Raw genomic sequence first — 27,459 nt, 5'->3', positions numbered from 1 at the left:
TGGGGGCACATTGCTGGCTCACATCCAGCTTGCAATCCACCGTTACCCTTATTTTTTGGCAGGGCTGTTGTCGGTCCTTCTACCCCCCAGTTTGTGTTGGTAGTGTTACCTTGACTCAGGTGCAAGACCTTGCAGTTGGATTTATTGAACTTCATGAGGTTCACCTAGGCCCACCACTCAGGCATCCCATCCTTCTTATGTGTCTACCACCCCACAGATTGGTGTCATCAGCAAACTTGCTGAGGATGCATTTTACCCCACTGTCAGCGTCTCTGATGAAGATACTAAAGAGTATCAGCCCCAGCACTGACCCTTGGGGAACACCACTCGTCACCAGTCTCCATCCAGACGTTGAGCCATTGACCACATTCTCTGGACTCAATCCTGCAGCCAGTTCTTCATCCATTGAACAGTCCATCAATCAAATCCGTATCTTCCCAGTGTGGAGAGAAGGATGTTATGGGGTACCATGTCAAAGGCCTTACTGAAGTCGAGATAGATGACATCAGTGGCTCTTCCTTGTCCATTGATGTAATGATGAGCAGGATCATAGAAGGCCACCAAGTTGGTCAAACAGGATTTGCCCTTGGTGAAGCCATGCTGGTTCTCCCATATGAGCTCCCTGTTCTCTGGGTGCCCTAGCATTGCTTCCAGGAGGATCTGTTCCATGATCTTCCCTGGCACAGAAGTGGGACTGATGTGTCAGTGGTTCCCAGGGTTATCTTTTTTACCCTATCTGCAGCCACTATGAATTTTCTCCTCAGGGCTGCACAAACCAAGGGGCCTCAGTTCTCCTCATACATCTTGCCCTTCAGATCTTTCCCCATCTCTGTTGCCCTCCTTTGGATGCTCTCTTATGTCCTTCTGTTGCGGCATCCAACATTTATCCAGGGTTGGTCCCATCCTAGGTAGAGAATCTATCAATATTGCACGAAGATCAGAAGAAAAATCCAGAGGAGAGCAACTGGGACCCAGAGAGGACTGAGGAACTGGTGTTTTTCAATCTTTATAACGGAAGACTTGAGAGATACAATGACAGTCATTAAATCTACAAAAAACCTTATGCAATGAAGCGAGTGATAAAATCAACTGACTTCTGAGTTCATGGTGGATATGATGAAAAGTAATGCTTTAACAGTTCATTAAGGGACATTTAAATTAGACATTGGACCTGAAGAAAGCTTTAATGATAAAGCTTGTGAAGCACTAGGGGAAAGCTAGGGTACAGTCCCATTTTTTTAGCAGTGTTAAGAACTACATAGACAAAAATCCATCAAGAATTATGTAGGTAAACTTCATCCTTTCTTAGAGCAGGGGCAAACAAAGTAACTTTTCAAGGTCCTCTCTAGACCCTTTCTTCTGTGATTCTGTAGTTACTGTGTCTATCATGATTCTTAGATGGTCTTCTGGGGATTATCAGAATCTGTGGTGATAATGACACTCTCTCACCTTTGCTACACATCTTCTACTTGTAGATCCTCCTCTGCTTAGATTTTTACCTATTAAGTGAACTATGACTTTACCTTTGAATAGCATATATTAAAGTCCGAAACTGCAAGAGATTGAGATTCCAAAGAGCAGAAGAACAGACACAGACCTTGTGCAGTTCTGGAATGACCGTGCTGCATGCTTTGTCCGTCTGCCTAGGAAGCTTTGACCAAGAGTCCATGCATCTGTTTCCACTTATTCAAGGTATATCACATTTTCCTCTGCTTGCAGCCAGCAAAGTTAATAAAATCAGTGTAAGCCAAGTTGGAGCTAGGCTCAGCCTGTCTCAGAAAGGCAGAAAGGCTCTTTGTGAGCTGTACGGCCCTTGTGCCATGCACTGAGCTGCCTTTTTCACACCTTTTATCATCCAAGAAAGAGTATGATAGTTTCCATTGTCCAAAAAAAATCAAATCCTTTCCAAGTGTAATCAAATTTTTGATAAAAGCTATAGCTTGTACTTACATTAATGTGGTATTTCACTCCTATGCAGTCAAATTTGTTTTTTATTTCCTCAGTTTCAGAATTTATATTAAAACATAATTGTTTATAAGAAAGTACAAATGCTAGAAGTTGCTCTGTAGCAAAGTAACAAAAAATTGCTCAAAACTACAGTGCACATTCATGCATGTATAGATTATGTAGATGGAGGACAAGTGGAACACTCACTCAGTGATCTGTTTCAAATTAATTGTGTTAATTTCTTTTTAAGAAAGGTATTTAATGTTTCTTGTAGTTGTCTGTTTGAGTATGAAATGTTAAAGAGATTCTTGGAAAGGTTAATTGAAGAACTGTCATCATTTAAGATACTCCTTTTTAGATGGAGCTATTACTTTTTAATGTCTGCTGGCATGCATATGTTGGGCTTCAACAAAAGTTTTTAAAAGATAATTTAATTGTGAAATATATGAAGAAAAATGCTCATCGAACAGCGTCTAGTAAGCATGAATATTTTTACTGCTGTTCTTCGTACTTTTTATTATGATCTTGCAATTAATTGTGTTCCACAGGTGTTAAAAATAATGAAATTTCACGACTGCATTAACTGATTTAAAATATGCTTTTTTTCATTATTGACAGCCTATTTTCTGAAATCCTTTTCAATATTGTTAATATATTTTTTGAAAGATTCCTTAAAACAAGTCTCAGAAAAGGTGCTAATTCAAATCCTTTTAATTGTCTGTTACAATCAACCTATGCCTAGTAGAGACTTTAAATGTAAAATGTTTCTTTAATGAATTAAGGCTTTTCATGGCAACTCGTAGAAAATTCTGAAGGATTTTCTGAAGGATTTTGTTTCCTGTCAGAATATTATATTTAACAAATATTACCGGACTTGAGTTCTGGAGTCAAGGAAAGATAGCAATAATTAAATGGTTATATTTTGGCATACTTAAGGATGCTTTATATTTTGATTTTTTTTTTTTTTTTTTAATCTTGCAGGCAGTGTAGAAGAAACTTATTCATTTTAATGCGTCCTTCTAGTTGGCTTAGAGCCGAAATATAGTTGCTTGAAAATTAATTTACCCCTCATGAATGACTGGTTGGATTATCTTTGTAGCATTAAATGTCAACCCTGAGCTTAGAGCACATTGTGTCTACAGTAAAAAGTTGTCCCTGAGCACTTAATGTTGTGTTAAATGATGATGTGTCCTTTACAAATGTATTATTAGTGTCAAGCTGTTCTGTCTCTCAAGATTGAAAAATGGTCAGTGATTTGAGCTGCCATTAAACCTGAATAAAAAACAGAGCAACTGTGGGGGGTTTTCATGCTTTTTATGATTACAGACATGTTCTTGAGTATGCTTAAAACATAACAAAGTGTTTCTGTTAACCTAAGACTCCAAAACCTCCATTTGTAATCACAGCAATTAAAAACAAGAAAGCCTGTCTTCTGCTTCTCTGGAAAAGAATGGCCTTTGATTGTGTCCGTGTGATATTAGAGAAAAAAAAAAAAACCAGTTGTAAATTCTTGAGGACTTAGTCCTGTTTTTCATGCTCGTGTAGTAGAGTTCTTGCACCAGTTCTCAAAGGTAGATTACCCTAACCATTACTACTGATAATTGATGTGCTCTCTGATTTTAACTGAGGGAGGCCAGAACTTTTTTTTTTTTTTTTTTTTTTTCAAATTTTGTTTTCTGAGGTTCCTTTAACATCCTGGACCAACAGTTATTTCCAGTTGCCAAGTTGTAATGTTATAGATGATGCATGCATATTTAAAATGTAGATGTCAGGTATGATTAGAGTTTCACTGAATTCAGATTCTGTTACTCAATGAATTGCAGTCACCGGTTTAAGATCTCTCAAAGAGATTTAAGCATGCTCTTTGGTATGCATATTTTAGGATATGGGTGCAATTGGTTCCTCTGTGGGGCTGTGTGATGTTACAAAGTGCTTAAGAAAACACTTCCTTCTGCATGCCAGACACGTAGCTTCCTGACATTAGTAAAGGCAGGTAAAGAAAAATTCTGCTATGGTGTATGAGAAAGCCTGGTTTTCAGGAGTTCCAGAGCATGTTGGAAAAAAATAAATTTTATTCCCTTCTATTAAAAAGTAAGCTATTGTAACATTATAGAACTGTTGAAAGTACAAACTAACGGTTTTTACAGCCCACTGAATTCCATTAGTTTCTGTTTCACAGAATTTCAGAGTGGCTGAGGCTTGGCAGGGTTTCAGGTCTGCCTGGCCCAGCCCTTGCTGCAGCAGGGACACACAGAGCAGGGGACACAGACCTGCGTGCAGCCAGATTCTGGAGATCTCCAAGGAGGAGATTCCACAACCTCTCTGGGAAACCTGTGCCAGTTCTCTGGCATCTGCACAGCACAGCAGTGTTGCCTGGCACTCGGTAGGAATCTTCTGTGTTCCGGTTTGTGCCCATTGTCACCTGTCCTGGCACTGGGTGTCACTGAAAAGAGTCTGGCTCTGTCCTCTCTGCATCCTTCCCTCAGGTATTTATGAATGAGGTCCCCCTGAGTGTTCCATTCTCCAGTCTGAGCAGGCCTAGCTCTCTCAGCCTCTTGTCTTAGGAGAGGTGCTCCAGGCCCTTGAACATCTTCGTAGCTCTCTGTTGGACTGTCTTCAGTATGTTCAAGTCTCTCTTGTATTAGAGAGGACAGAATTGACACAGCACTAACTCCAGATGTGGCCTCACTAGTTCCAAACAGAGGGACAGAATCATCTCCATTGACCTGCTAGTGATATTTTGCCTAATGCAGCCAAAATTACCGTTAGCCTTCTTAACAGCAAGGTTACATTGCTGGCATGTGTTCATATAAGGTGAAGCCTGACTTTTCTCAAGAATGCAAGATGCAACACACTCAAGGTAGAACATGGAAATTCTAATTAGGGAGGAGAAAACTGTTCTTACCATTAGAATGGTAAAAGGTTGGAAAAGGTTACTCAGAGAGGTTTTGGAATCTCCTCCTTGGAAAATATTCAAAATTTAGCTTGACAAAGACTTGAGCAACCAGAATTAACTTTCAGGCTGGATCTGTTTTCAAAACTGGCTTTGTTGTGAGTAGAGGGTTGGACCAGATGACCTCCAGAAATCCCTGCTAACCTAATTATCCTATGACTCTGCAGCTTGAAACTCCAGGGAATGTAGCTGGTACACAAGGAAGGATCTGATGAAGCACTGTAATAATTATGGTACATCAGCACAATATGGTCTCTGTATTACAGACATAGCTTAAATGGCTTAGGAGCTGTCATGGAATAGCTGATCATGGGTGGAATTCACTAGGAACCACCAGTTAAGCTTACAGTTCCTCTGTGGATCTGTATGGTACTAGTAATACCTAAGCTAATAATACTAATAGTATCTAATACTTAAAAGGTAATTTGACTGTGTCTGGAAATGTCTCAAGAATCCAAATAAAAACATGTAGGACACTTCTTCTGTTTCTCTGCTTCTCTTTTAGATATAGTCCCTTTGGCTTGATTTGTTACACCTAACTTTAGAGGCTAAACCAAAGCTCATGGTCTGGGTGCTGAACAACTCTATGATCTCTCTGTTGTCAACAGTAAAATAGGTACTGCCAAAGGGCAGTTTTGGTTGTCTTACATGGCTGCCACTCAGTCTTTGCAGAAGTCTCTCTATGGGATACAAAGAGACAGCTGGCAAGCTCCTAAAAATCTTATGACTGTAATGTGTCTTGTAGATTGTGGAGAACAGTGTGACTGGGCATTCCTCTGTCTTGAATCCTTGCCCCTGCTAGAAAGAGCAGCTTCTCCCTTCTACTTGTTACAGTGGGGAAATCAAGGGGCTGCTCCAAGTCAGACTATAGAAACCCTAAAAAGTCCAGAGGACCATTTTATTCTTCTGTGCTTGCTCAGTAGGATTTAACTGGCGGGTTTCGTTCAATAATTCAAATTAATAATAAGAACATTAATTTCAGCTTAACTGGGTGTACAATTTCACAGTACCAGTTTGACAGCAAAGCTTGTCCCAGCCTGATTCTAGTTTTTCTAGTTTCTAATTAGATGTTTATACATTTTAGTCTGGGTTTCAACATGAAGTACATTAATATATTTTAGTTAAACAACTACCAGTAATTAAAATTTACCCAGGAGTTGTGGTTTTATTGTGCTTCAAACAATACTTTTAACATATGAAATGGATTGCTACTATGTGGAAAAAATCTGACTAATGTTTTGATTATAACACTAACAGAGGAAGATTCAAGACAGTAGTTTGTTGGTTGCTACGAATTATGCTGAAAGTGTTGAAAGGAATTTTAAATTCATAATGTTGATTAGCAAATTTTACTATCTGCCAGGTTTTTTGGCATGCTGTAAATAACTCATCTTCAAATAATTTGTCTGAGTAATTAAATTTAGATTGCACATTTCTCGTTTCAAATATTTTGACTCTTATCTATTTGTTTTTCCATTGTGGCTTAATTGGTGTGGTCTATATAAACGGACAATAAATTTATATACCTTTGTTATAAAGATCAGTCAGTGAATAGAACTTGGTATTCATCCCAGACAGAATTATGATTGAATGTATTTGCAAGATTAAAGCACTGAATTTACTTTTTTCTAATTAAAGGCAATTAAAGATTTGCAGACACAAATAAAAGACAATGAATTGAGGAATAAGTGTAGGAGCAAGTCCATTTGCAGGTGAAAAGAAGTGCCTTTGAAGCAGAACCAGCTGTATTTTCATTGAAAGAATAACAGTTTAGGAAGCTTTTCTGCATGTGCTCGCTTGATAGCATAATGTACTCATAAGCAGCTTACGCAGTACAGTATTCAGAAAATAGCAGTGCATTAATTTTTAAAGTAGAAAATGCAGGCGAAGAGCAGTGCTGCCGCATGATGATAATGAAGGTGGATATTGTAAAGTCTACTGAGAGAAAAGGAGGCAGTGAGCTCCCGAAATGTGAACATTTATAAAACAATAACCAGATATTCATATGATAATAAGCTTGGACAACAGTATCAACAAAGGCCAAAGATGCAGTCCTGTTTCTGCTTAAGCCTGATGAATTGAAAAACAGAGAGGCAGTCTTTAGTCAGTTATTCAAATCCAGTAGTGAGCAATTGTTAGAATGACAGAATAGACATCTAGAAAGGTCAGGAATCTAATTTTTTTTTTTTTAAGAAGTTATGATATAGGTTCAGATTGTATGGTAAATGGCAGCATCTTTAAACAAAATCTTAGATGTAGTCAGTTTTCTTAAAATACAGTGTTCAACATGTTGCATTATTGGTTCCTTGTGTTGCAGAGCTTGTTATGTATGCAAAGCACGGTGTCTTACATACTATCAGGTGATGTTACCACGTTTCTGCAGAGTAAATAGGAAAGGTCACCCAGAACTTGATGAACTTGTCTAGCTCATAGCTGCTATTTAGTTTAAGTTTTGCATTAACAGTGATATCATTTTAGGCTTAGTTAAAAAGAATACGGAACATCCCAGATCAGATTTTATCTAATCTGTTATTAAAATTATTGAATAGAAGATATATAGAATTCCTTTCTCCAGTGTGAATAGAAGTAATTTTTTTGGAAATCTATAGCTTTCTAATCCTAGTATCTTGAAAAGAAACAACTTTTTGCTGCCTACCGTATGAATCCCTAACGCTTGCTCTATGGGAGGTGCCAACATTTTTCACAATACAGCAGTTTAGTAATTGAAAAAGTCCCTATCTTTCACTCTTATCTTCATGCTTTACTAATTCTACTGCTAATAGAAGAGTTTTCGTTTCAACTTCTGGGGAGTTTTCAAAACAAGATTGTAAATAGGAACAGCTCTGTTCAGCTGGCATTGAGATCCCATTGCAACCAAAACAGTAGAAAAAAAAACGGGCAAACAAGGATGGGATAAAGAGATGGAATGAAGGATGAGCTCTGGAGAACTTCTGAAGGGCTAAGGCAACCTCAAGTACTAAAATGAAAAGATGGGTGGTCTTTGCAGCTGGACTTTGGAGGAACTGGCCAGAGGCAAGACAATCAAGAGAGGACATGGCTATAGATGACAAGAATAGCTTTCTTATCATGGACTAGTTCTTTGGCCTTAAAAATGGAAAGAAAATGATGAAATTTGGAGAAGTTGTAGAGATATAAGTACTGACTTTGTAAAATAAATAAATAAAAGTGAGGTAGTTAGAAAAAGAAGAAAAGGAAAGCTGGTACTCGAGTTTGACAGATGAAATGAAGAATTTATGGTAATGACAATGAGAAAAAGTAAAAAAAGGTAAAGGATTTTGCTTAGGTAATACACAAAGTAGGATTTGGTCTGGCAATTTTCCAGTGATATGATTTTGGCTTCTTTTCTTGCCTTTCTGTGTTCCCCCAGGAAAACTCAGTGACTGTCTTGAATAGACATTGGGTAGAGCAAACAAATGGAGCTTTGTTTGCAGAGTCCATCTTAACTGGTTTTGACGATCACTTCCCAGGATGAAGAAACAGCTTTAGCTGAGGACTCTGATGGATAAATGTACAAAGCTTTCAGATAAGTGAGATAAAACTGTAAGAAATTGGAAGTGTGAATATACATACTCCAACTGGTTGAATTTGAAGGCTCAGAGAGAACATAGGGAGCTAGTACTAGTTATTTCTGCTTGTGTTCCAGGTGGTAATGATCAGCGTTCACGTGGTTGGGGCTTTGCATTTCAGAGTTCTTTATAGTCCTGTGTTGCAGATGTTTTTCCCAAGGCCTCAGAAAGTTCATATGTTTTAAGAGTCCTTTAGTGCATTTGCTAAATCTGGTTTTCATTAGGAAGGACTCCACAGATGCCCTTTTTAAACTTTTGCACTTGGTAGACTCAGACTGTTTCTCTCCTATATATTTTTTTCTCTGGCTTTTGCATTTGAAAGAAGAATGGTGGAATAATGACAGGTACATTGATTTGGAGAAGCATCAGCTCCGGAGTAATTATTTAAATAGCCTATTCCTTATAAAGGTTGAGGTAGTTGTTCATATCAGATTTAATATAAATCTGAAAGTATTCTCTAAATTACAATCCAGTCCTAACCATAACCATGGTTTTAAGTTGAGGGAGGAGAGATTTAGATTGGACGTCAGGGAGAAATTCTTCTTGGTGAGGTGCTGGAACAGGCTGCCCAGAGAGGTTGTGGATGCCCCGTCCCTGGAGGTGTTCAAGGCCATGTTGGATGGGGCCCTGGGCAGCCTGGTCTAGTATTAAATGAGGAGGTTGGTGGCCCTGCATGTGGCAGGGGCGTTGGAGATTCATGATCCTTGAGGTCCCTTCCAACCCTGGCAATTCTGTGATTCTGTGATTCTGTGATAACTGGAATAGACAGTACCAGAGTGCTTGAAGCTGAGGGAAGTAACGCCAATTAGCTTACTCTTTGCTAGGAATAGGCTTGGTACTCCTGATTAATTTCTTTGGGAGACTGTCTCCTGTGCAGTCTTTACCTCTGCTCTAGTAACCTTCACAGTTAGTCCTTGGAGAAGAAGAGGGAGGACAATAGGCAATGAGAGGAAAGGTAGGTGGGGGACAGCATCTAACTATTTTTTCTCATCTCTAACGGGCCTTGCAGTCCTTTCTAGTTTTCATTACCTAATGCCATTGCATCACTGGAAGGGAAACCTCTGACTGTCCTGCTTTATTTACCCCAGATGGGAGAACAGCAAATATGAATTATGAGAACTGAAATTGAACCTAGTTCTTGTCAGCTTTATACTTCTAAATGAAAGTTTTTGTCGTACTTAAAACATCTCAGATGGATAAATTTCTATAGTTTGTTCATGAGTAAGTAAGAACAGCTGTATCGTTTTATTGAAAGTTGGCTCCAAACAAACAAAACAAAACAACCCCCCCCCCCAAAAAAAAAAAAAAAAAAAAAAAAAAAAAAACCACAAGGCTGGGGTATATCTAATGCCAAATTTCACCCTGGAGTGAATTTTTATGAGTTATAAACTCCTGCCATTTATAATGGAAATTCTGACAGCTCTTTAACTATTTCATTGCAAAAGTATGTCTGCAGTACTTTGGGGAGGAGGGGAACACATTCTCTTTCAGTCTGGCTTCATGTCATGACTTTGCTGTTTTGGTTCTTACTGCAAATCTCTCTATAACTGTTTGGACTATTACAGCACTGAACTCTCTGATGCATCTTATTATCAGATATCATTCACTTCTGAAGAATAATGCTGCAGTCATCCCCTCCTGTAAACGAGATCTGTTGACTGGATGAATATATTGGAACATCAGACATAAATAGTCATTTTGTCATCTTCACTCCATTTTCTAAGAAGGCTCTTTGGATGTATGCTTTTTTCAAATGATTTCAGTTATTTTTCCTTTTGTCAGTGAGTATTTTCTAAGTTATTTCAGGTCTTCAATGAATAATATCTGACCAACGGATAATACGGAGACCTTTGCAATGTATAATCCCTAGGGTTGAGGAGAGATTAGACCATGAGAGCAAACAGCATATGCTACACAGAGAGGAGCTCTGCATTGAATAAGAGTGGAGAAATGAAACAGAAAGTGTGTACAAAGATACAAGTGTGAATCTAGGCTATCATTGGAGAAGATCTTTCTTTTCCAACTGATGTTGCAGAATTCCACCACTGCACTGTAATATCTCAGTCTGGAGATTGCTCTACTGTTTATAAATGCAAGACCCCCATCTGACTGATTAAATGGGAGTGTTACATGCACAGAAATGCTGGGCACAGTTCTAGACAAAAGATTAAATGATTTGAATGTGATAATGGTGAAACCTAGATGTAAAACTACTCGTGAAAAAAAAATAATATAGAATTTCTTCTTTAAGCAATGTGGATTAGGTTAGAAAATAGACAAAAAGTACAAAATTCAGGCATGCACTGGGGAGAAAAGAAAGAGTTGTGCTACCCCTCTGAGCTGTTTCTTTACAGATTTCCCTTTTTTTTTTCCCTCCTTTTCTGACTGTATCAATACCTTGACTTCTGGCAGCTTGGAGAGGCTATGGTTAAAAGTGTGCAATACAGCGGTAGCATGTCCTTTAAATAGCAAAAATATCCCTGAGAGGTATCGAGTATTTTATGCTTTATTATTAAATTGAGATAAATGATTTATACCATTTTTAAGTACTCTCATGTCCTCTTCTGAACTCACTTCATATGGACTCAGTCCTGAAGCACTTGGCTGCACGATTGTAGTGGCTGTAAGAGGTGGTTCTCATAATTTTTTAAAAGCACATCTAAGACACTTCTAGAAGTTTCCGTGTAACATGTTTCTGTAAACAGATGGTGTGAAACAATGGTTTTATTAATGCTTACTTGGATTGACCTGCATGTCTCTGAGTTCTGCTGCTCACAAATAATGTTCCAGTTCAGAATGATGAAACGCTCTCCATAATGTCATGTATTACACATTTATAAATGCATTAGAGGTGGCTAACCAACAAAAATTATAATGAAAATTTTGCTTTGATTGAAAAACGAGGGGTAAAACGTCATCCTCCTTTAATCTACTTACTTGCAGTCTGATGCTTACTGAACAGTTTAATAAGCATTGTACTAGTGGATGGCTGTCAGTATGTGTATTTGGATGTCTTTCTGAAGTAATAGGTTCTATACTGATTTATCAGCTCTTGCTTGTTGCTCTCATCTGAGTTTAGGAACATTGTTCTTCTGATTGGGCCCCTGTCCTATAAAACGGCTTCTGTTTAAAGTGCTGAACTGTGAGATGTTTTCAAATGTGAGAGCTGACTTTCAAACTGAGATAATTGCTGACATTCTTTATCTTTTTTGGCATCATTTTCAATAAATGTGTTTTTCTGCTCTAGGAAAGCAAGATTATAAGAAAACCAGACCTATGTTAAGAGCAACAAGATTAAAAGCAGAGGCCAAGAAAACTGCACTAGGCGTAAAGGTAGAATTCTCTTTGATAGCTTATTCCACCTTTGTGTATTTGTTGTTTCTTTTCCCCATAGATGTGCTGCATGAATATTGATTTCTGAGAGATATTGTTTATGACACTTCAAAATCTAAGTGGAATGCCAGAATCTAAAATATTTATGATGGATTGCTTTTACTTAACCCTGAAATAACTAGAATAGTGGAAACACTAAAAGATAGTCCAAGTTCTTGTTATGATGCATATTTATTTTAATGCCAAAATATTGTGTGCTTAGAAAATTGATCTTTTCGGGATGCCACTGTACACACAAAACAAATGCTTTGACTAGTTCATGTTGTTACAAAATTGACAGTACACGTCTTCTTTCTTCCTCTTCCTTCCCTATACCCAGGAGTAATTTCAAGACAGGGTTTGATAAGTGTTGTAAATTCACAGCATCATTATTTTAGTCTACATCCATGTGTACTGCCTCTGACTTGCAAACAGTAGGCTTAAGTAAGAACAAAACACCTGGAGAGATACTGAGCTTTATTTTGGAAATGTCTCTTTTTCAGGAAGTTATGAGGTATAAAAATGGCCAATTGATCATGACTGTGAATGTGAATAAGGAGGACAATTAGGAATAATCTATGCTATCTGCTATCCTGTATCATCAAAATTGAATTTTGCTGAACGTACATTGTTTTATCTAGGTTGCATTTGATATTTTTCCATCCAACTTTTTTTAAAAAAAAATCAAAGTGATGCCCAATTAACTTAGCAGCAAGGATAAAAAAAGTGTAAAATAATTATTAAAAAAGATTAGAGAGCTCGGTATTCTAGTGAAAGAAACTTCAGAAATGTTAAAAGGAGGACATTTTCTTGTATCTGGCAGATGAGAAATCAGTTTTTTCAAGTTATAGCTTATAGCAAATGCCAAGGTATTACTACCAAGCTGTAACAGCTGTTGAGCTGCCAGATGATGTATTTGGTTGTCTTCCAGAATTTGCTATTATAATCATGAAACAGTGCTTTCTTTTTGCTCCTGATTGCTGATCTCGATCAAGCATTACCGTGCGATGCAGTATGTTTTCACAACATAATCTCCTCAGTTAGTGCTGTGTGTCAGCTTTTAATGAGAAAAAGTAGATTGCCTTTTTTGTTTAAAGGATAGATTATTAACCTTTTGTGTTTGATGTTTTTTTCCTTCCCTTATTAAATTTTGCTTTTTTTTTTCATTTTACTTTCAATGCATTGACCTTTTAAAAGTGATGTTCTACTTGGAGACTTTTACTATACAGCTTAGTTCTTTAGAAATGTACAAATTTTATGTGTATGTCATACAAGCGAGAAAAATAGGAGCCTTAGTTCCTCAAAACATGTTTATTTCCTTTGTTCTTAATTCTTACTTGAAAGCAAATTGAGGGAGAATGGAAAAGCATGTGTGTAATCATATGTATAGTGAAACTCAAACATTAGTGAATTAGAAGAACAAGAATTGTTTATTCTGTACAAATGTGTTCCTGCATATTTTAGTAGAATGCCAGCTTTGTTGCAGTTAAAATGACTTTTTCCATCAACATATGAGCATGCTCTCCAGTATGTGGGGTGTTGTGTTCTTGGGGTTATCCTAGTTGAAATGTCCTAGGTTTGCAGTTCTGCCTCTGTGAAAGGAAGGAAGAATGGAAAAAAAAAGAGAGAAAGAAAGAAAGAGAGAGAGGGAGAAAGAATGGAAGAGAGGAAGAAAAAAGATTGTTTAAGATGATGTCTTCTGACTGTAAAGTCTCTTGCACACGTGGGCCTTAAAATATGACTGATCATCTTCAAACAGATCACAGTCATTTGCCTTGCTTCCTAATTGCTGAGAAAAGCTGACAGAGCTTAAGCAAAAGGGAAGGGAAGGTGGACACCACAGATGTGCTTATGGGGAAGGAAGGCAAGGCCTTTCTGTGCATCCTTCTCACTGAGCCTGCTTAATGCAAACAGCCTTAGACTTGCTAAGTGTTACAGTACTTTCACCAGGATAATGACAGTCCCTGTAGAATAAAACTCTGCCCTTCCACTGACCGAACCTACGGTGCTCAGCACAGCAGTTGGGTAAAGTCACACCTCTTTCCGTTTCTCAGTGGCAACACTTCAGCTTGCTTTATACTTTCAACTGGGAGAGGCTGCTTGGTGATGTGGCCTCTGTGTCCATGGGGAGCACCCTCCCAAGCTGACCCTCTCTCTCAGACAAGGATTGCTTTGCTCCATCCATCCTTGAGTTCCTCTCTCTGCCCAAGAGCAATCTTATGGCAGATATTTTCATCTTCCACACCAATCCAAAATACTGCTATTTTGTCATCTGGATAAATTTGGAAATGAGAATTTCTTGAAATCTCCTTGGTGTTAAACTGTTCTTATGCCTCTGACAACCAGAAAAAAACAGATTTGAGGTCTCATTATGGTATATATATTTGTGAAACCATTTTGAGGCTAAATACACGTTACTTTAATTGTTTGTTTCCTAATATTCCAAGCTTTGAGTGTGCCTGAGCTCTTCATTTGGGAAGATACTGTCACAGCTGTCGCTTCACGTTAGCAAAGTTAGCATGGTTCACCTTCCTAAGGGTGAGAATTTTGTATTTTTATGTGATGCAGACTCTGATTCTGTGACAGTTGATTAACTTCAGTCTGTGCTGAGGAAAGAAAAGTGATATAATTACAGAGCAATGTAATAAGTAGGCAGCACTTTAAATAGAAATGTCCAAGGTTATTGTTAAACGTTTGAAAAAAACACACACATTTGCGTATTCACCTTTTATTGTTTATCTGCATTTGGTACACTATGCAGTATGCAGCACTTCAAAATATATTAATGCTTTCATAGAAAAACCTAAGTTGCTTTTTAAGTTACTGTAGAGGAAATATATCTTTGTCATACAATATGTAGAAGTAGAAGGTCTCTAGGAAAGGGGGATATTTTTACAAGTCTTCGAAAATTCCACTTACAACATTTATACCATTATTACTTCTAGCACTGTTTTCCACTAGGATTTAATTCATGGGGAGAACAACCACTAATTGTAAGCACAAGTATTTAGGGAGAAAGAGAAGAGGAGTGGAAAACAGAGGAGGGATGTAGTCCTCAATATTTATCAAGATAATGAAATTCAACTGTTGTGTATTTCACCACAAGAGCTGACAACATTTGCTTTAAAAAGTCCCTATAAATGACATAAAACTTTCGAGAACCAATCCCCTGGAGATCCTTCACATTTCATCGCTGGCATACTAATTAGCTTGTCTTGTCAAACTTTGATTGCCTTGTCATTTTAATGCAAGGTTTAAAGTAACAAAGTTTCTTTCAGTCACTGCCATTTAGTACTTTTTAATTTCCCCAATGAGATATTTTATACATGTTGATAATGTCAGAGAAGTAGCTAAGCACTAATAACTATCAAAAGTTAGTTCAAGCAAGGTGACCACACTAGCATTCGGTGTATAATATTTGTTCTTTAAACATGTTTAAAAATTGGGTGTTGTAACTGAGCTATTGTACAGGCTCTGTTTGTACGTATGACACTAATTGCAGATGGTTCCAAATATATGGTGTCTCTTGGAAAAGCAGGACCCCATCTCAAGAAACAAGTCGGAGGGAAAGCAGTATGCTGGATGTCTCCTGGTGTTAGCATACGGCAAAATTCTTTGTAGCAGTACCAAAAAATAAGCCTCCAGGCCTTCTCTTTGTGGGTGTTTTGTTGTCTTTCAGCTCCTGCTGGTGGAAGCCCACCTGGTCATGCTGCCCAGGCGATGCAGCAAGGGCTCTACATTGTCAATTCTAACTCTGCTTTTTGCGAGTGAAGGAAGAGATGCCAGCAGAAGGGTGGTGAGGAGAAAATAGTTTGAGGAATGTGCAAGTTCAGCCCTAAAAAGCTGGGGTTTTGTAGGCAGAAGCCACTGGTAATGGGAATTCTTGAGGGAAGATTGTTTTCACAGGCTGCAAAAATGAATCAGTGGTCCATGGGATAAGTGATGAAGTTTTCTCTCTTGGTGAAAGGCAGACACAAATCTGAACAGTAGTGTTTTACACCCACTTGCAAAGACATAATCAACTGCAGAATAGCACTCCATAGAGAATTATTAGCAATACAGTACATTGATTGCGCTAAGGAAAAAATGCTTCCTAGCAAAGTGTGAGCTTACTGTCTGTCATTCTTTTGCATATCTGCTTAATCTATTGTTTATCTAGCTAGCTCACTATTAAGAGTTTATCTCATCTGGAACAAGTTATGTATGAACAGATAACAAAACATTCCTAGTGTATTTTGGCAAAGGGTGTTCTCTGATTTCACGCTGTTCATAATCTGCTAAGTTAGTGGACTACATTTGCCAAGATATGTTGGGAATACAGTTTCATAACTTTGCAGAAATTAAGGGCACGAGGGACTATTAGATCATTTGATCTGGCTTCTATGTGCTACAGATCATAAAATTTCATTCAGATACCTTCAAGGAAATCCAAGCACTTTTATATGGCCAAAATACTGTGTCTCCACACTGGTTTATGTGCCTCACATAAGGAGCAGGGCAGCTTAATGTGCCACCAGTGAACAAAGCGTGATATTCCCAGTGATCCCAGCAGTCAGACTTTGATTCCTGACCTTGAAATGGAAGGGACAGAGAGGAAAAATGCACAAAGTGAAAAGCAAAATCAGATTGCTCCCATCTGACCCTGGCCTGACCTGTACACTTAAGCACAGTAATCATGGTGGCATTCAACTTTGAACAAGATGCACCAGGCTGAAGCTTAGGAGGATTTTCTGTACTGTCTCGGAGCAGCGGTCTGTCTTTCTCAGGCTTTGGCCTCAGTTATGATCAATCTCTAACACTTCAAAGGGTAACTGAAAGGAAAACCAGCAAAACTTCATGTCTCAGGAATGAAATCAGTACAATTAAAGGGAAGTCATAGAATCACAGAATGGCTTGGATTGAAAGAGACCCCAAGGATCGAGTTCGAATCCCCCTGCCATGCAGGGCCACCAACCTCCAATCTGGTACTAGACCAGGCTGCTCAGGGCCCGATTCAATTCATCCACAGCCTGTCTGGGCAGCCTGTTCCAGCACCTCACCACTTTCTGTAAAGAACTTCCCCCTGACATCCAATCTAAACCTTCCCTCCTTGAGTTTAAAACCATCCCCTCTTGTCCTATCACTGTCTATGCCTGTAAAAAGTTGATTCCTCTCATTTTTATGATCCCCTTTTTAATACTGAGGTGCTCCAGCCCCCTGATCATCTTCGTTGCCCTCCTCTGGATCCTCTTCGTCAGGTCTAAATTTCTTGGAAGAGAAGGAAACTGCTTGATCCTGTATAGAAAAGTCTGAAGCACAAGAGCATGAACTATCATTATTTTGAACAGTCTAGTACTCCAGAAGCTGCAAATAAGGCACTGACCATGTCAGCAATCCCAGTCATCCCATGACCCTGAAGGTGGAAAGCAGGCAGCTCCCAAGACTAGCAGCAGGGATTTCCTTTAGCACACATCCAAGTTGAAGTATTCTTCCCAATAGCTAAAGAATATATATTTCATGCTATTTTATTTTGTTGAGAAATATTATAAAAGATGTACAGCCATGGAAGTCCAGTATTCTCCCAAAGAGACAACTCAAATGTTCAATCATTCGTGTTCCTAGGAAACAGTATTTTATTTCAAGACCGAGCTTATCTAACCTCAGCTGGACCTTGAGGAGTTCTTATAAACAAGGTAGAAAGGCCTCACACTGTGAAGCATCTTACTTAAATACAGGTATATGGAATATATAGTTATATGTTGTAACCAAGCTACCTCTCATTCTTCTCTATAATAAAATAAATACCAGTCATCTCCCTACTGGAAATCCCTTTCCACATCTAGAGATCACACTGAAGGAGTAGTTATCCCTTAAATTATAAGACCGTTTTAGAGTCAGAGGTTTTCAAGGCGGAATCCTTCACTCTATATGTACTGCCTACATCTTCGATAACTTTATCTATTGCCTTGTGTTTAGCTGTGTTAAAATCCTGGTGCTTTGTGATCACGTAACCAGATGTTTTAGGTGACTTTTTTGTAATAGTACCTTGTCTTCACTATTTGAGGCCATAATGATCGTTGTGCCATCTGAAAATTTTAATGATCAAAATTACTGATAAAAGTTAATTTTTGCTACCTTGTATTAGATGTAGAATGTCCTGCATTAAGGATGTAGGTCCTGGGTTTTCTGGGCAGCATGGTCTGGTGGTTGGCGACCCTGCACATAGCAGGGAGGCTGAAATTAGATGATCATTGTGGTTCTTTTCAACCCAGGCCATTCTATGATTCTGAAGCTGCCACATCATCGATGTCAACAATCATTGTTAGTTATTACTTTTAATCTTGTAAAAAATAATTACAGTGAATGCCCAAATAAATCCTTTCACTTAGAAATAATATGTGGTATAACAAGATTTATTTTCAAGTCCGTGTACCATCTTTTTACTTCTGTATAAGTATCCTTGGTCCGAATGCTTTTCTTCTTATCCCTTTTCAGAAATTACTTGGGATAGTTAAACATTTCAGAGACAGAAATCTGTGGTAATCTTTCACCTTGTTTTAAGATGGTGTCAATTAAAAAAGGTACACTTCTCTTTGGAGGACAAGGAAATGTAAGTTAAGATGTAAAAAATCCAAAATTTCCTGAGTGTGGCACTACTCTTTACTTGTGGTGTATGATACTGTCATACACAGTGTCCAGATTTGCACTGCCATAGCCAATATTTTTTTCCTCATCTGGTCCTTCATTTTTTTCATACCCTCTTTAATCTCATTTAGATCCCAATTCTGTAACTTATTCTATCAAAACAAATCTGAGGATGTTATCTGAGCATTTTGGCATTAGAGACATAAAACTGACAAGAAATGATAGGAGAATTAAATCTATGGTATCCCATAATGGCATGTGTTTCCTGTATGGAAAAAGTTTCTGACGAAGTTACCTAAGCTGAAATCAGTAGAGTTCTCAGAAAATATTCAAAGTATTAGAAAATGTAGTAGAAAATTGTGTTCCTTTTACAGGTGTCTGACCGTATTTTGGAGTTTGAGAGCAGGGATGTTATTGCCTAACATTCTTATGAGAGAAAAAAAAAAGAGGGAGAAAAAGCCCTGTGATCATTTTAAGTTTATTTCTATTGGACTTTTTTCTGTATTGGTTAATTATTCATGTTGAAATCCTCTGAGTAAATGGATTTTGCAGAGCGGTGATAGGGATGATCCATAACGTGCAAGAGAATGGGAACTATATATGCTGAGCGGGGAGTATTTTAACATTTCATTTCTATGCATGGCTTAAAATACAAATAGCAAAGCCTGATAAGTATAAAACAAATTAGAATGACAATATGTACTGTTGTCGCAAATACAGTGCAGTGGTGTAGCATCTCATTTGCTACTTACATTGCAAAATTTATGTTTCTAAAAGTTCGTAAACTGGATACAATTCTTTAGAGACTGTATATCCCTGTCTGAGAGCGAGGCATCCTTTGTTGGACTATTTATTGTAGATTTTTGTTTCTCAGCCTTCTTCAGTAACTCAGAATTAAGGTGCTTGCACAGTTCACAGACTGGGAATTTCAATAAGGCCTGTCGTTCCCAGGGTTAGTAAATACTGATCCAGGCACCTCCTTCCTAATGCCTGTGTGAGGAAAGTAATGTTTGCTTGCATTATCCACTGCAAAACTTAGGCAGAGAGGAATTAAAGAGCTGCTCTCATCAAAGAGATACTGAGAATAAAATCAAAATTGTCCCTGTTCCATTTCCCAGAATACAAATCTTTAGTGCAGACGTTCCCAGAATTTTGCTGCTGCTACTGCAGAATTTCATAGGGGAAAGAGGACAGAAGGGAGAGAGGCAAAGGACTTAATGTAAAGCAGAAAGGACAGCAAGTGTGGCATCCAAAGGAGGGAAAAACTTTTTAATACCAGAATGAATTTGCTCTCAGTGTCAAGTGTGAACGGTGCCTGCATTGCACGGTTTTGTTGTCCACTCTGGTGAGCAGATGGAGCTTGCAGTTGTATGTCACTTGTTTATTACATCCTCTTAAGATTAGTAGCTGTGTGACCAGATGGGTCTGGGAGCACAGCTGTGGATACAAGGAAATAAATGAAACCTGTCTGATGCTGCCGTGCCCTTTTGTGAGATACTGACGTGTTGCAACTGCAACAAAGCAAAATCACTTTCTTTAATATTTTAGTGAATTAGATGCATTTTCTTTAATCAAATCATTTGAAAACAGGAAAGGAAAGCTCAGAGGATGATATAACTCTGAGAGGAAAATGTTGTTGAAATCTTCAGCAAACAGCCTCAGCCAATTTACAGGAACAATTCTTATGTAAAATAAATTCCAAGTGCACATCAATTAATCATCCACATAAAATGTAAAGCAAAAGTTTCTATAGAGCAAAGATTCCCATAGAGCATACACCAAGGCAGTAGTATTTCAAAGTTTATTAGATGGCATATGTTGAATTATTGATCCAACATTCTGATAAACTATATAATGCATTTATGTAAATGCAAATGAAATGCTGTTCTCTAGAAGAATGCCAGATAATGGGCTAGACTTTAAAAAGTGAAACTAACACACTTTTAACTCCTTCATGGCAGGAGATGTGCAAAGTCAGTCACAAAGCAACCGCAAACTGGGAGATCCTGAAGGGGTCCATCCTGTAGTATAGATCTCTACACGTGACCTGTGTATAGACCCATCATCTATGCTCCATTCATAGTCTAAGGCATTTTTAGAGAGTATTTGTGTGACTTCTTTTTGACATCTTGTTTGGGACACAAGGAATCTTACACTGAACAGGGTCGGATGCTCTCCTGTGACTGAAAAGGTTGTTTGATAGTGTAGATGAACTACAGCTGTCTCCTTTCAGTCCCACTTGAAGAGTAAGGTTGACACACCATTTTCTGTACCAGTTCAGGTTACTTGCTATAAACACATTGAACTGTTTTACTCCTCTCCTTTTAAGTATATGGGTGTGTTGTTCTTATGCAGACTATTTGTAGGTTAGCATGAAGCTGAGACTTTGAGGGAAGATTATTACTTCTTTTTGAAGAAGGAGGATAGTTTGTGGAGGTGGGCAAACTCACCTGAAGGAACATAAAGTTTTTTCCCAAATTTATATTTCTGCTTTTATTGTCTAACAAAATGACAGTCAACACTATAAGGAGTGTGTGGTGCTTTACTGGAAAATAAAAACTTAAAAATGTGAAACACTGTGAGATTGGAAATAGTGTTAAAAAGAGGATGTTCACACTCTGATTTGTTGTATCTGAGATGTAAAGCTGAAGTTTTAACTGAGTCCAGCCTTAAGTTAGAATATGATGGTAGGCATTCACATAATGAGTATGATGTTTTGTACAAAAACATTTCTCTGATTCTGAAAGCTGCTATAAATCATGTATACTTTGGAAGATGTTTTTATATTAATTAAGGAAGATGCAGCAAGTTGTAATATTTTATGGGAAGAGAGGCAAATGCAAGTGCAAATTGTTGTGCTTTTTGCCTTATTGCAGAGGGGAAGGAAGAAAAGTTTCATCCAATTCTGAAGAATTTTGTAGATCCATATTGTGATGCATGCCAGGAGGTTGGGAGGTAGAGGTAGCAATTTTCATTGACTTCCAACATACTGTGTTTGCTTCATTAAAAAATTACAAATTTGTTGGCAAAAAGCAGTAACATATTGCTAGAAAACATCAAAATTCACAGTGTAAATTCATAACTTAAATTTGTGTTCAAAACTGTGGTTCATGAGTTCCATGTTTTCTTTTAAAAAGGAAGGGATGGAATAATAAAAGGACATAAAACTCCCATTTCTAGGTCAGACCAAAGATCTTTAGGCCAAATGTTTCTGGCAGTGTATCAAACTTGCAGAAATGTTTACTAAGTAAAATGGATTTTATAACACTCTGAAATGGTAATCAAGAAGAAATCATTATACAAAGTCTGATGTTACTTTGCTATGCAGTGTAGAAAGGAAATAACGTATAAACTTGTTTTTTTTTTTTAATTATAATACTGTTTCTAACAGTTTCTGTCTTCATTTTTTTCTCTTACTTCTACAGGAAGTTGCCCTTGTCCTTGCAGCTATATTGGTACTTCTCTTGGCTTTTTATGCTTTCTTTTATCTTAACATTTCCAATGAAGTTGACCTTGATCTGGATCCAGATGAAAACTAGCAGATGCAATGAATCTATCATCAAGATTTCTTCAGCTTGAACAAGACTACGTAGGAACACACAGTCCCTCACTGGGAGACAGTAAACAATGCCATTTCTTGCAGTCCAAATTCATAAGTTTTGCAGTACGTTACTTCTACATTCCAGATCTCCAGAAAGGAAGAACACTCATGCCCTGCAAGCATATTTGGTTAACACCAAAACCAGGAGCTGCAGCACAATACGGGAAGTTTATTGTTTACATTATATTTTCTCAGGCAGAGAACTTTGATGTCAAAAGACAGGTGCTATTATTATCTTGGGTATTGATGCTGACTTCACAGGAGAAGAATCTGCCTTGACTAAATTTAGGAATCAAAGCTTCCTAATAGCTGAATTAGGTTGTTTTTCTTTTCCCAAAAGAAAGCGGAAATATCATACAAAAAAAAAAATCTTTTATTGATTTGTATTAAAGTATATCAAACCCCCCTCTTTCTTTCTCTCCCTTTTTATCTTTCTTTTAAATGTGTATGCACAAATGTACTCCCAAAGATGGAAGAAATTGTAGGAAAAAATTATCTTTTTAGAAGCAGTCTGTCACCTCCTATATGGACTTAATTTTATGTCATCCCAGATTCTGTGTGCCCATATATCTACAGTAATCTTTTTCATTCTTTTGCCAACTGTTCAGCACACATGTGTTCTGTCAGAAATGGCACCTGGATGACAGAAGCTCTAACATTCACATATGCCTCTGAAACACAGTTCTTTGCCTCCTGTGCTGTCTGAACTAGTGTAAATAGAAAGTTCAATCGATGTTGGGTTTAATTAGTGTATTGCTCTATTATCAATATAAAGTCAAAGTTGTATTTTAATTATAATCTTCCTGCTGGTTGTGATATCAACTTGTTCTACCTGTTAGGAGGGTATTGTAAAAAATATATATATTTCCAGTTATAAAATCATTTTATCATCAAACTAATGTATGAAATTGTGAGTATTAAGAATCCTTTCATGTATACTTCTTGTAAGTGGGAAAATCTTGGCTCCATGTCATCCTTCAGTTCTTGCAAAGTACCTTTTGGAATATGCAGTGTGGATATCATTTCTGATGCCTTTGATAACCACAAGCAACTTGAGGAAGTCAGTATGTCAAAGCAGCTGCAGGAAGCTGTAAAATTCTGGCTTTACCCTGTTCTGCTGCAGCTTTGGCACATTACTGAGCTTATGGTTGTAAAGGATTTCTTTTGATCCTTCAAAAATGTGGTCAGTTTTTCTCTAGTTTCTTTTATTTTTGAAACCAAGAAAAGCATGAACCCATTGCTGCCGAATGTGTAAGGGAGTTAGGCAGAGAGTTGCCATAATTTTGAAGTTTTATTAGCAAACCGGCTTGTCTTAATCTTAGGTACCCATTTCAGTTTTAGTTGCAACTGTGGCATTTACTTACTTGTTCTGGAAATGCTTCACTGAGATTCCATATAGTGATTCTGGTGACAAGGGCATACCAAAATCTAGCAACTACTATAACGGAAAATATATTTATTTTAAATTGACACGGTCCCATTATCACTTAAGGAACTTAGCTCAATACAGTTAGTTCTTAAACCATATAGTAACTATGACCATATATGCTATGAGTCTTCTCTGTCATACTCCTCATTCACTTTATGCAGTGCAAAACAACTCCTCTAGAAATACAGAGTACACCATCTTCCAAGAAGAATATGAAAGAAAAATACATGCATGCAAATATTTCTCATTTTCTAATTGTGACTGTTATAGATATTCATGTGCCTGATAGTCTGCTAATGCTCCTATAGATGACCAAACCTTACCGACATGTTGCATTTATGGTGAAGCATTTTCTGACACATGGCCTGCTTTTCAGTAGAGAGAAAAGCTCATCACAAACTGTCTTCTTGGATGTGACATGCTGTTTGTTTCACCAGTGGCACACCACATGTCACAGAAGCTACAGACCTCTCCTTTTACTTTGCATGAGCAATTTTCCTGCTCCATAAAATACTGGAAGGATTGCTATGTTAATGTTTGTGTGTAGCTCCCTGGGTGATACGTGTTCTGAGAATGATGTGTGGTTATCACCATCACACAGGTTGTCTTGTAACTTGCTTTCTGAATCAGTCATATTTAAAAGCATGCTATTCCTACTGTCAAATTTATGAACATGCTGTTCTTAGAAGATCTAATTTCCCATAATTATGACTCATAGACAGAATCCAGTGTGCGTATGTGTGTGACTGAAGCAGCTTTCCTGATTTGTGGCGTATCAATCCACACTGCCCGCAAGTGCCATAGTTTGCAGCTTGTCTGTTGGCTTCATTTCAGTTAGACCTTTTCATTTACATGAAAGATAAATATAATGAGAAATTTTTCTGTTGCTTAGATAAATTGGATAAATTTCTGCTCAGTGTACATAGAAATACCTGGTAAATATTACAGCAAATACAATGATTCTCTTATCAGTACAATAATTTCTGATGGGACCATGTCAATATTTTTTTAAAGCTAAAACCTACCTCTCATCAAATTCTTCATCCTTAGTGTTCTAAAAGGCACAGACACAACACTATTAGAATTGAGGTTAGATTGTGAGCTTTCTCATTCATGAGTATCCTAAGTTCAGGATCTGATTTACTCCAAGGGGATTATAATCCAGCCTGAAGTTACTTCTGTTTTCTAGAGCACTGTTGTGTCCATTCCTGTCGGTATGTCTTGCAAATATATGGTTTATTTTACTTTGCTTATATCTCAGATTGAAATATGCCTCCTCATTTTTTTGGGGCCATCTATCTTTGTATGAGTTGCTTAGTGCTTGTTTTAATAATAAATGGATTTTTACTCTCTTTGTGCTCTTGTTAATGTTGGATGTGTCACACTGAATTATATATAAATTATCAAAGACATTAAGGCAATCTAGGTGGCACAGTGTTCCAATCTGAGCAGTGATACTCACCAGTTTTAGAATATTTGGATTATTCTAACCATTTCTAACCCCTGAGCTCATATTAAAACTAAGTGTCGCCTATGAATACTTAAAAGACAGTAAAAGAGAGCTTTCCTTGGCATCCTACCCAATACCAATATAGCAGATCTTTTTCTGCAGATGAAGTTGTTCTGTGTACCTACCATCAACTTCAGATGGATTGATTTTATTATAAAAATACTGTTGTTTCATAGACAGATTGCTGATGAAATCATTTACACAGGAGCTCTGGTGTGACTGGGTAGTTTTTTTCAAGGAAATTCACCTCAGGGGACAGAGTGGAATTCAGGCTGCTTGTGGAGTACATGGAGTTTCTTTGAGGCAGAGGCTGTGCAGGAGATGCCTGTGCAGGGCTCTCGTGCAGTGGACAGGAGTGGATGTCCCATCTGGAAATGGCTCTAGCTAGGAAGGCACTACAGTGTTCAAGCAGTGATTTTGCTCAGTAAATATTTCCTCAGCAGTTTTGCTTTTCCCTTTGATCCTACAGAAGCAGAACCAGGACACAGACATTCTCAGGACAGAAACCTCAAACTAATTTTACTTGTGCCACTGGTGAAAATTGCCAAGGAAAGGCTTTAACTCCTATTTCCTAGAATCCATAAATACATTTTACTGGAAGTTTAGGAAGCATGTTAAGCATTTCCCTAATGGACCCTAGAGTTATATTTAAACTGTTGTTGAATAGCACTGTATTTAAAGTTCACTGCTGTGTATCATACAGATGTCGTATGATCTGGGATCTGTCATAGCTCCTTCCATTCATCAGACCAGCTGCAGCAGGGACAACATGTACATACGTAACTGCAGTGATACACAGCATGAACAAACTCAGGTGTTCATTTAGGTGTAGTCTGGAATGGTTGAACTAACAAGTTCAAGTGTTGGAAAACAGCTTTTAAACCCAATCAAATGAAGGCACAGTGAAAGTCCTACAAAACTACCCATCCCATTTCCATGAAAATTGCTACGTGGGAAGAGGTTTATCTGCTGACTTAAGGCCAAGTTGTGAATGCTGTCCATTCAGGGATGAAAATATTGCTAGCAGCTCCCAGTAGACTGATGATTCATTTTGCTTTGATACGGAGTTGTGCCTATAAAAGGCATGACTGAGCCAACTGGTGATGGTCAAATGCATTTGGGACAATTCTCTGTAAAGTACTGAACTTGAAATGCAGACTATGCAAGTTAGGGTGCCAACAGGTTATTACAGGTCTTGATCACATTACAGTAGCATAATAATTAGTGATGTTTATGACTAAGAAAATAACACTATTGCACATCAATAAGATAGCAGAAATGTGATGTTGGAACTGCTTCTTAAAAGATTTTGTAGTGGATTATGCCCACGCTTTGGGAAATTAATCCATGAGATGAATAAACTGGCAAAGATGCTCTGTGATTATATACTTAAAGTATTTTTCCCTGAAAGGGCCTATGCCAACATTTTGCATCACTTTTCCTCATCATCCTCTGCTGTGTTACAAACTTTTGTAGATACATTTCTACACTTTTCCAGGAACAGAAAATAGGTTTTTTTGTAGTTTATGGTTGCATTTAAATTATAGAATCCTCTGCTTTTCTTTCCCCCTCCCTTAATCACAACCAAATAGGTGGGGAGACAGCCAAAATGTTAGGTACCAGTGTCTCTCAAGCAGATGTCACACCGCTATTTTTTAGCTCGTTTAAATGAATAAACATGTAAAACTGTGAAGTATTACATTTTAGATTTTCTTTTCATTAGGAAAAAAAAAAAGGACAATCTGTTTACTGTCCTTAATTGAGACAACAATCCTGGTGGCTGCCAGTTTTGGCAGTTTTAACGATGAACTATAAATATTGGGACAAATCAACTATCCGGTGATTGTGAAGAAAAGTTCAAGCGGAAGCCTCATTTTGCGTGACTACTTTTTGCATTGCTATATTTTTTTCTAACTTACATAATTTACACTGGTTTTGAGTGCTGAAGCCACAAATAAATACATGACCAATCAAACAATAGTTGATCCCTTTGTCTTGTTCTTAATCACTGAAAAGCAGATAAAAGCTGGCAGCCCTGCAGCACAGTTCATGTCTTGCCCAAAATCATGGAATGATAGAATCCTTAGATTGGAATGGACCTCTAAAGGCTATCTAGTTCCAACTCCCCTGCAATGAACAGGGACGCCACAGCTAGATCAGGTTGCCCAGGCCTTATTCAGCCTTGCCTTGATGGGGCATCAACCACATCACTGGGCAACCTGTTCCATTGTTTCACCACCTTCACCATAAAAGACTTCTTCCTTATATCTAACTGAAATCTACCCTCGTTGAGTTTGAAGCCATTTCCCCCTGTTCTATCACCATAAACCCTGCTAAAGAGTCTGTCCCCTTCTTTCCTGTAGCTCCCCTTCAGATACTGAAAGGCCGCTAGCAGATCTCCTCGCAGCCTTCTTTTCTGCAGGCTGAAGAGCCTCA

General features: G+C 37.8%; 1 protein-coding gene across 4 annotated transcripts in view; it reads left to right on the top strand.

Annotated features, from left to right (window-relative positions):
- Positions 1-27,155, top strand: part of TRIQK (triple QxxK/R motif containing) — a 75,194-nt gene extending 48,039 nt beyond the window's left edge. For 3 of the 4 annotated variants that reach the window (XM_090137803.1, XM_031590989.2, XM_090137804.1), the window contains 2 exons: positions 11,735-11,820; positions 21,909-27,154. In XM_090137803.1, coding sequence (XP_089993929.1) covers positions 11,735-11,820; positions 21,909-22,022 — 200 coding nt within the window. In that variant the 3' untranslated portion in view covers positions 22,023-27,154. Of the gene's footprint in view, positions 1-11,734; positions 11,821-21,908 lie in introns of all 4 variants that reach the window. The other variant, XM_090137802.1, reaches the window with a different exon arrangement.
- Positions 27,156-27,459: the final 304 nt, after the last annotated feature.

This window comes from Phasianus colchicus, chromosome 3 (assembly GCF_987193195.1).
Source record: "Phasianus colchicus chromosome 3, bPhaCol1.hap1.1, whole genome shotgun sequence".
NCBI lineage: Eukaryota > Metazoa > Chordata > Aves > Galliformes > Phasianidae > Phasianus > Phasianus colchicus.
Note: the sequence above shows the minus strand (reverse complement) of the source record. Positions and strands in the feature narration are given on the sequence as shown.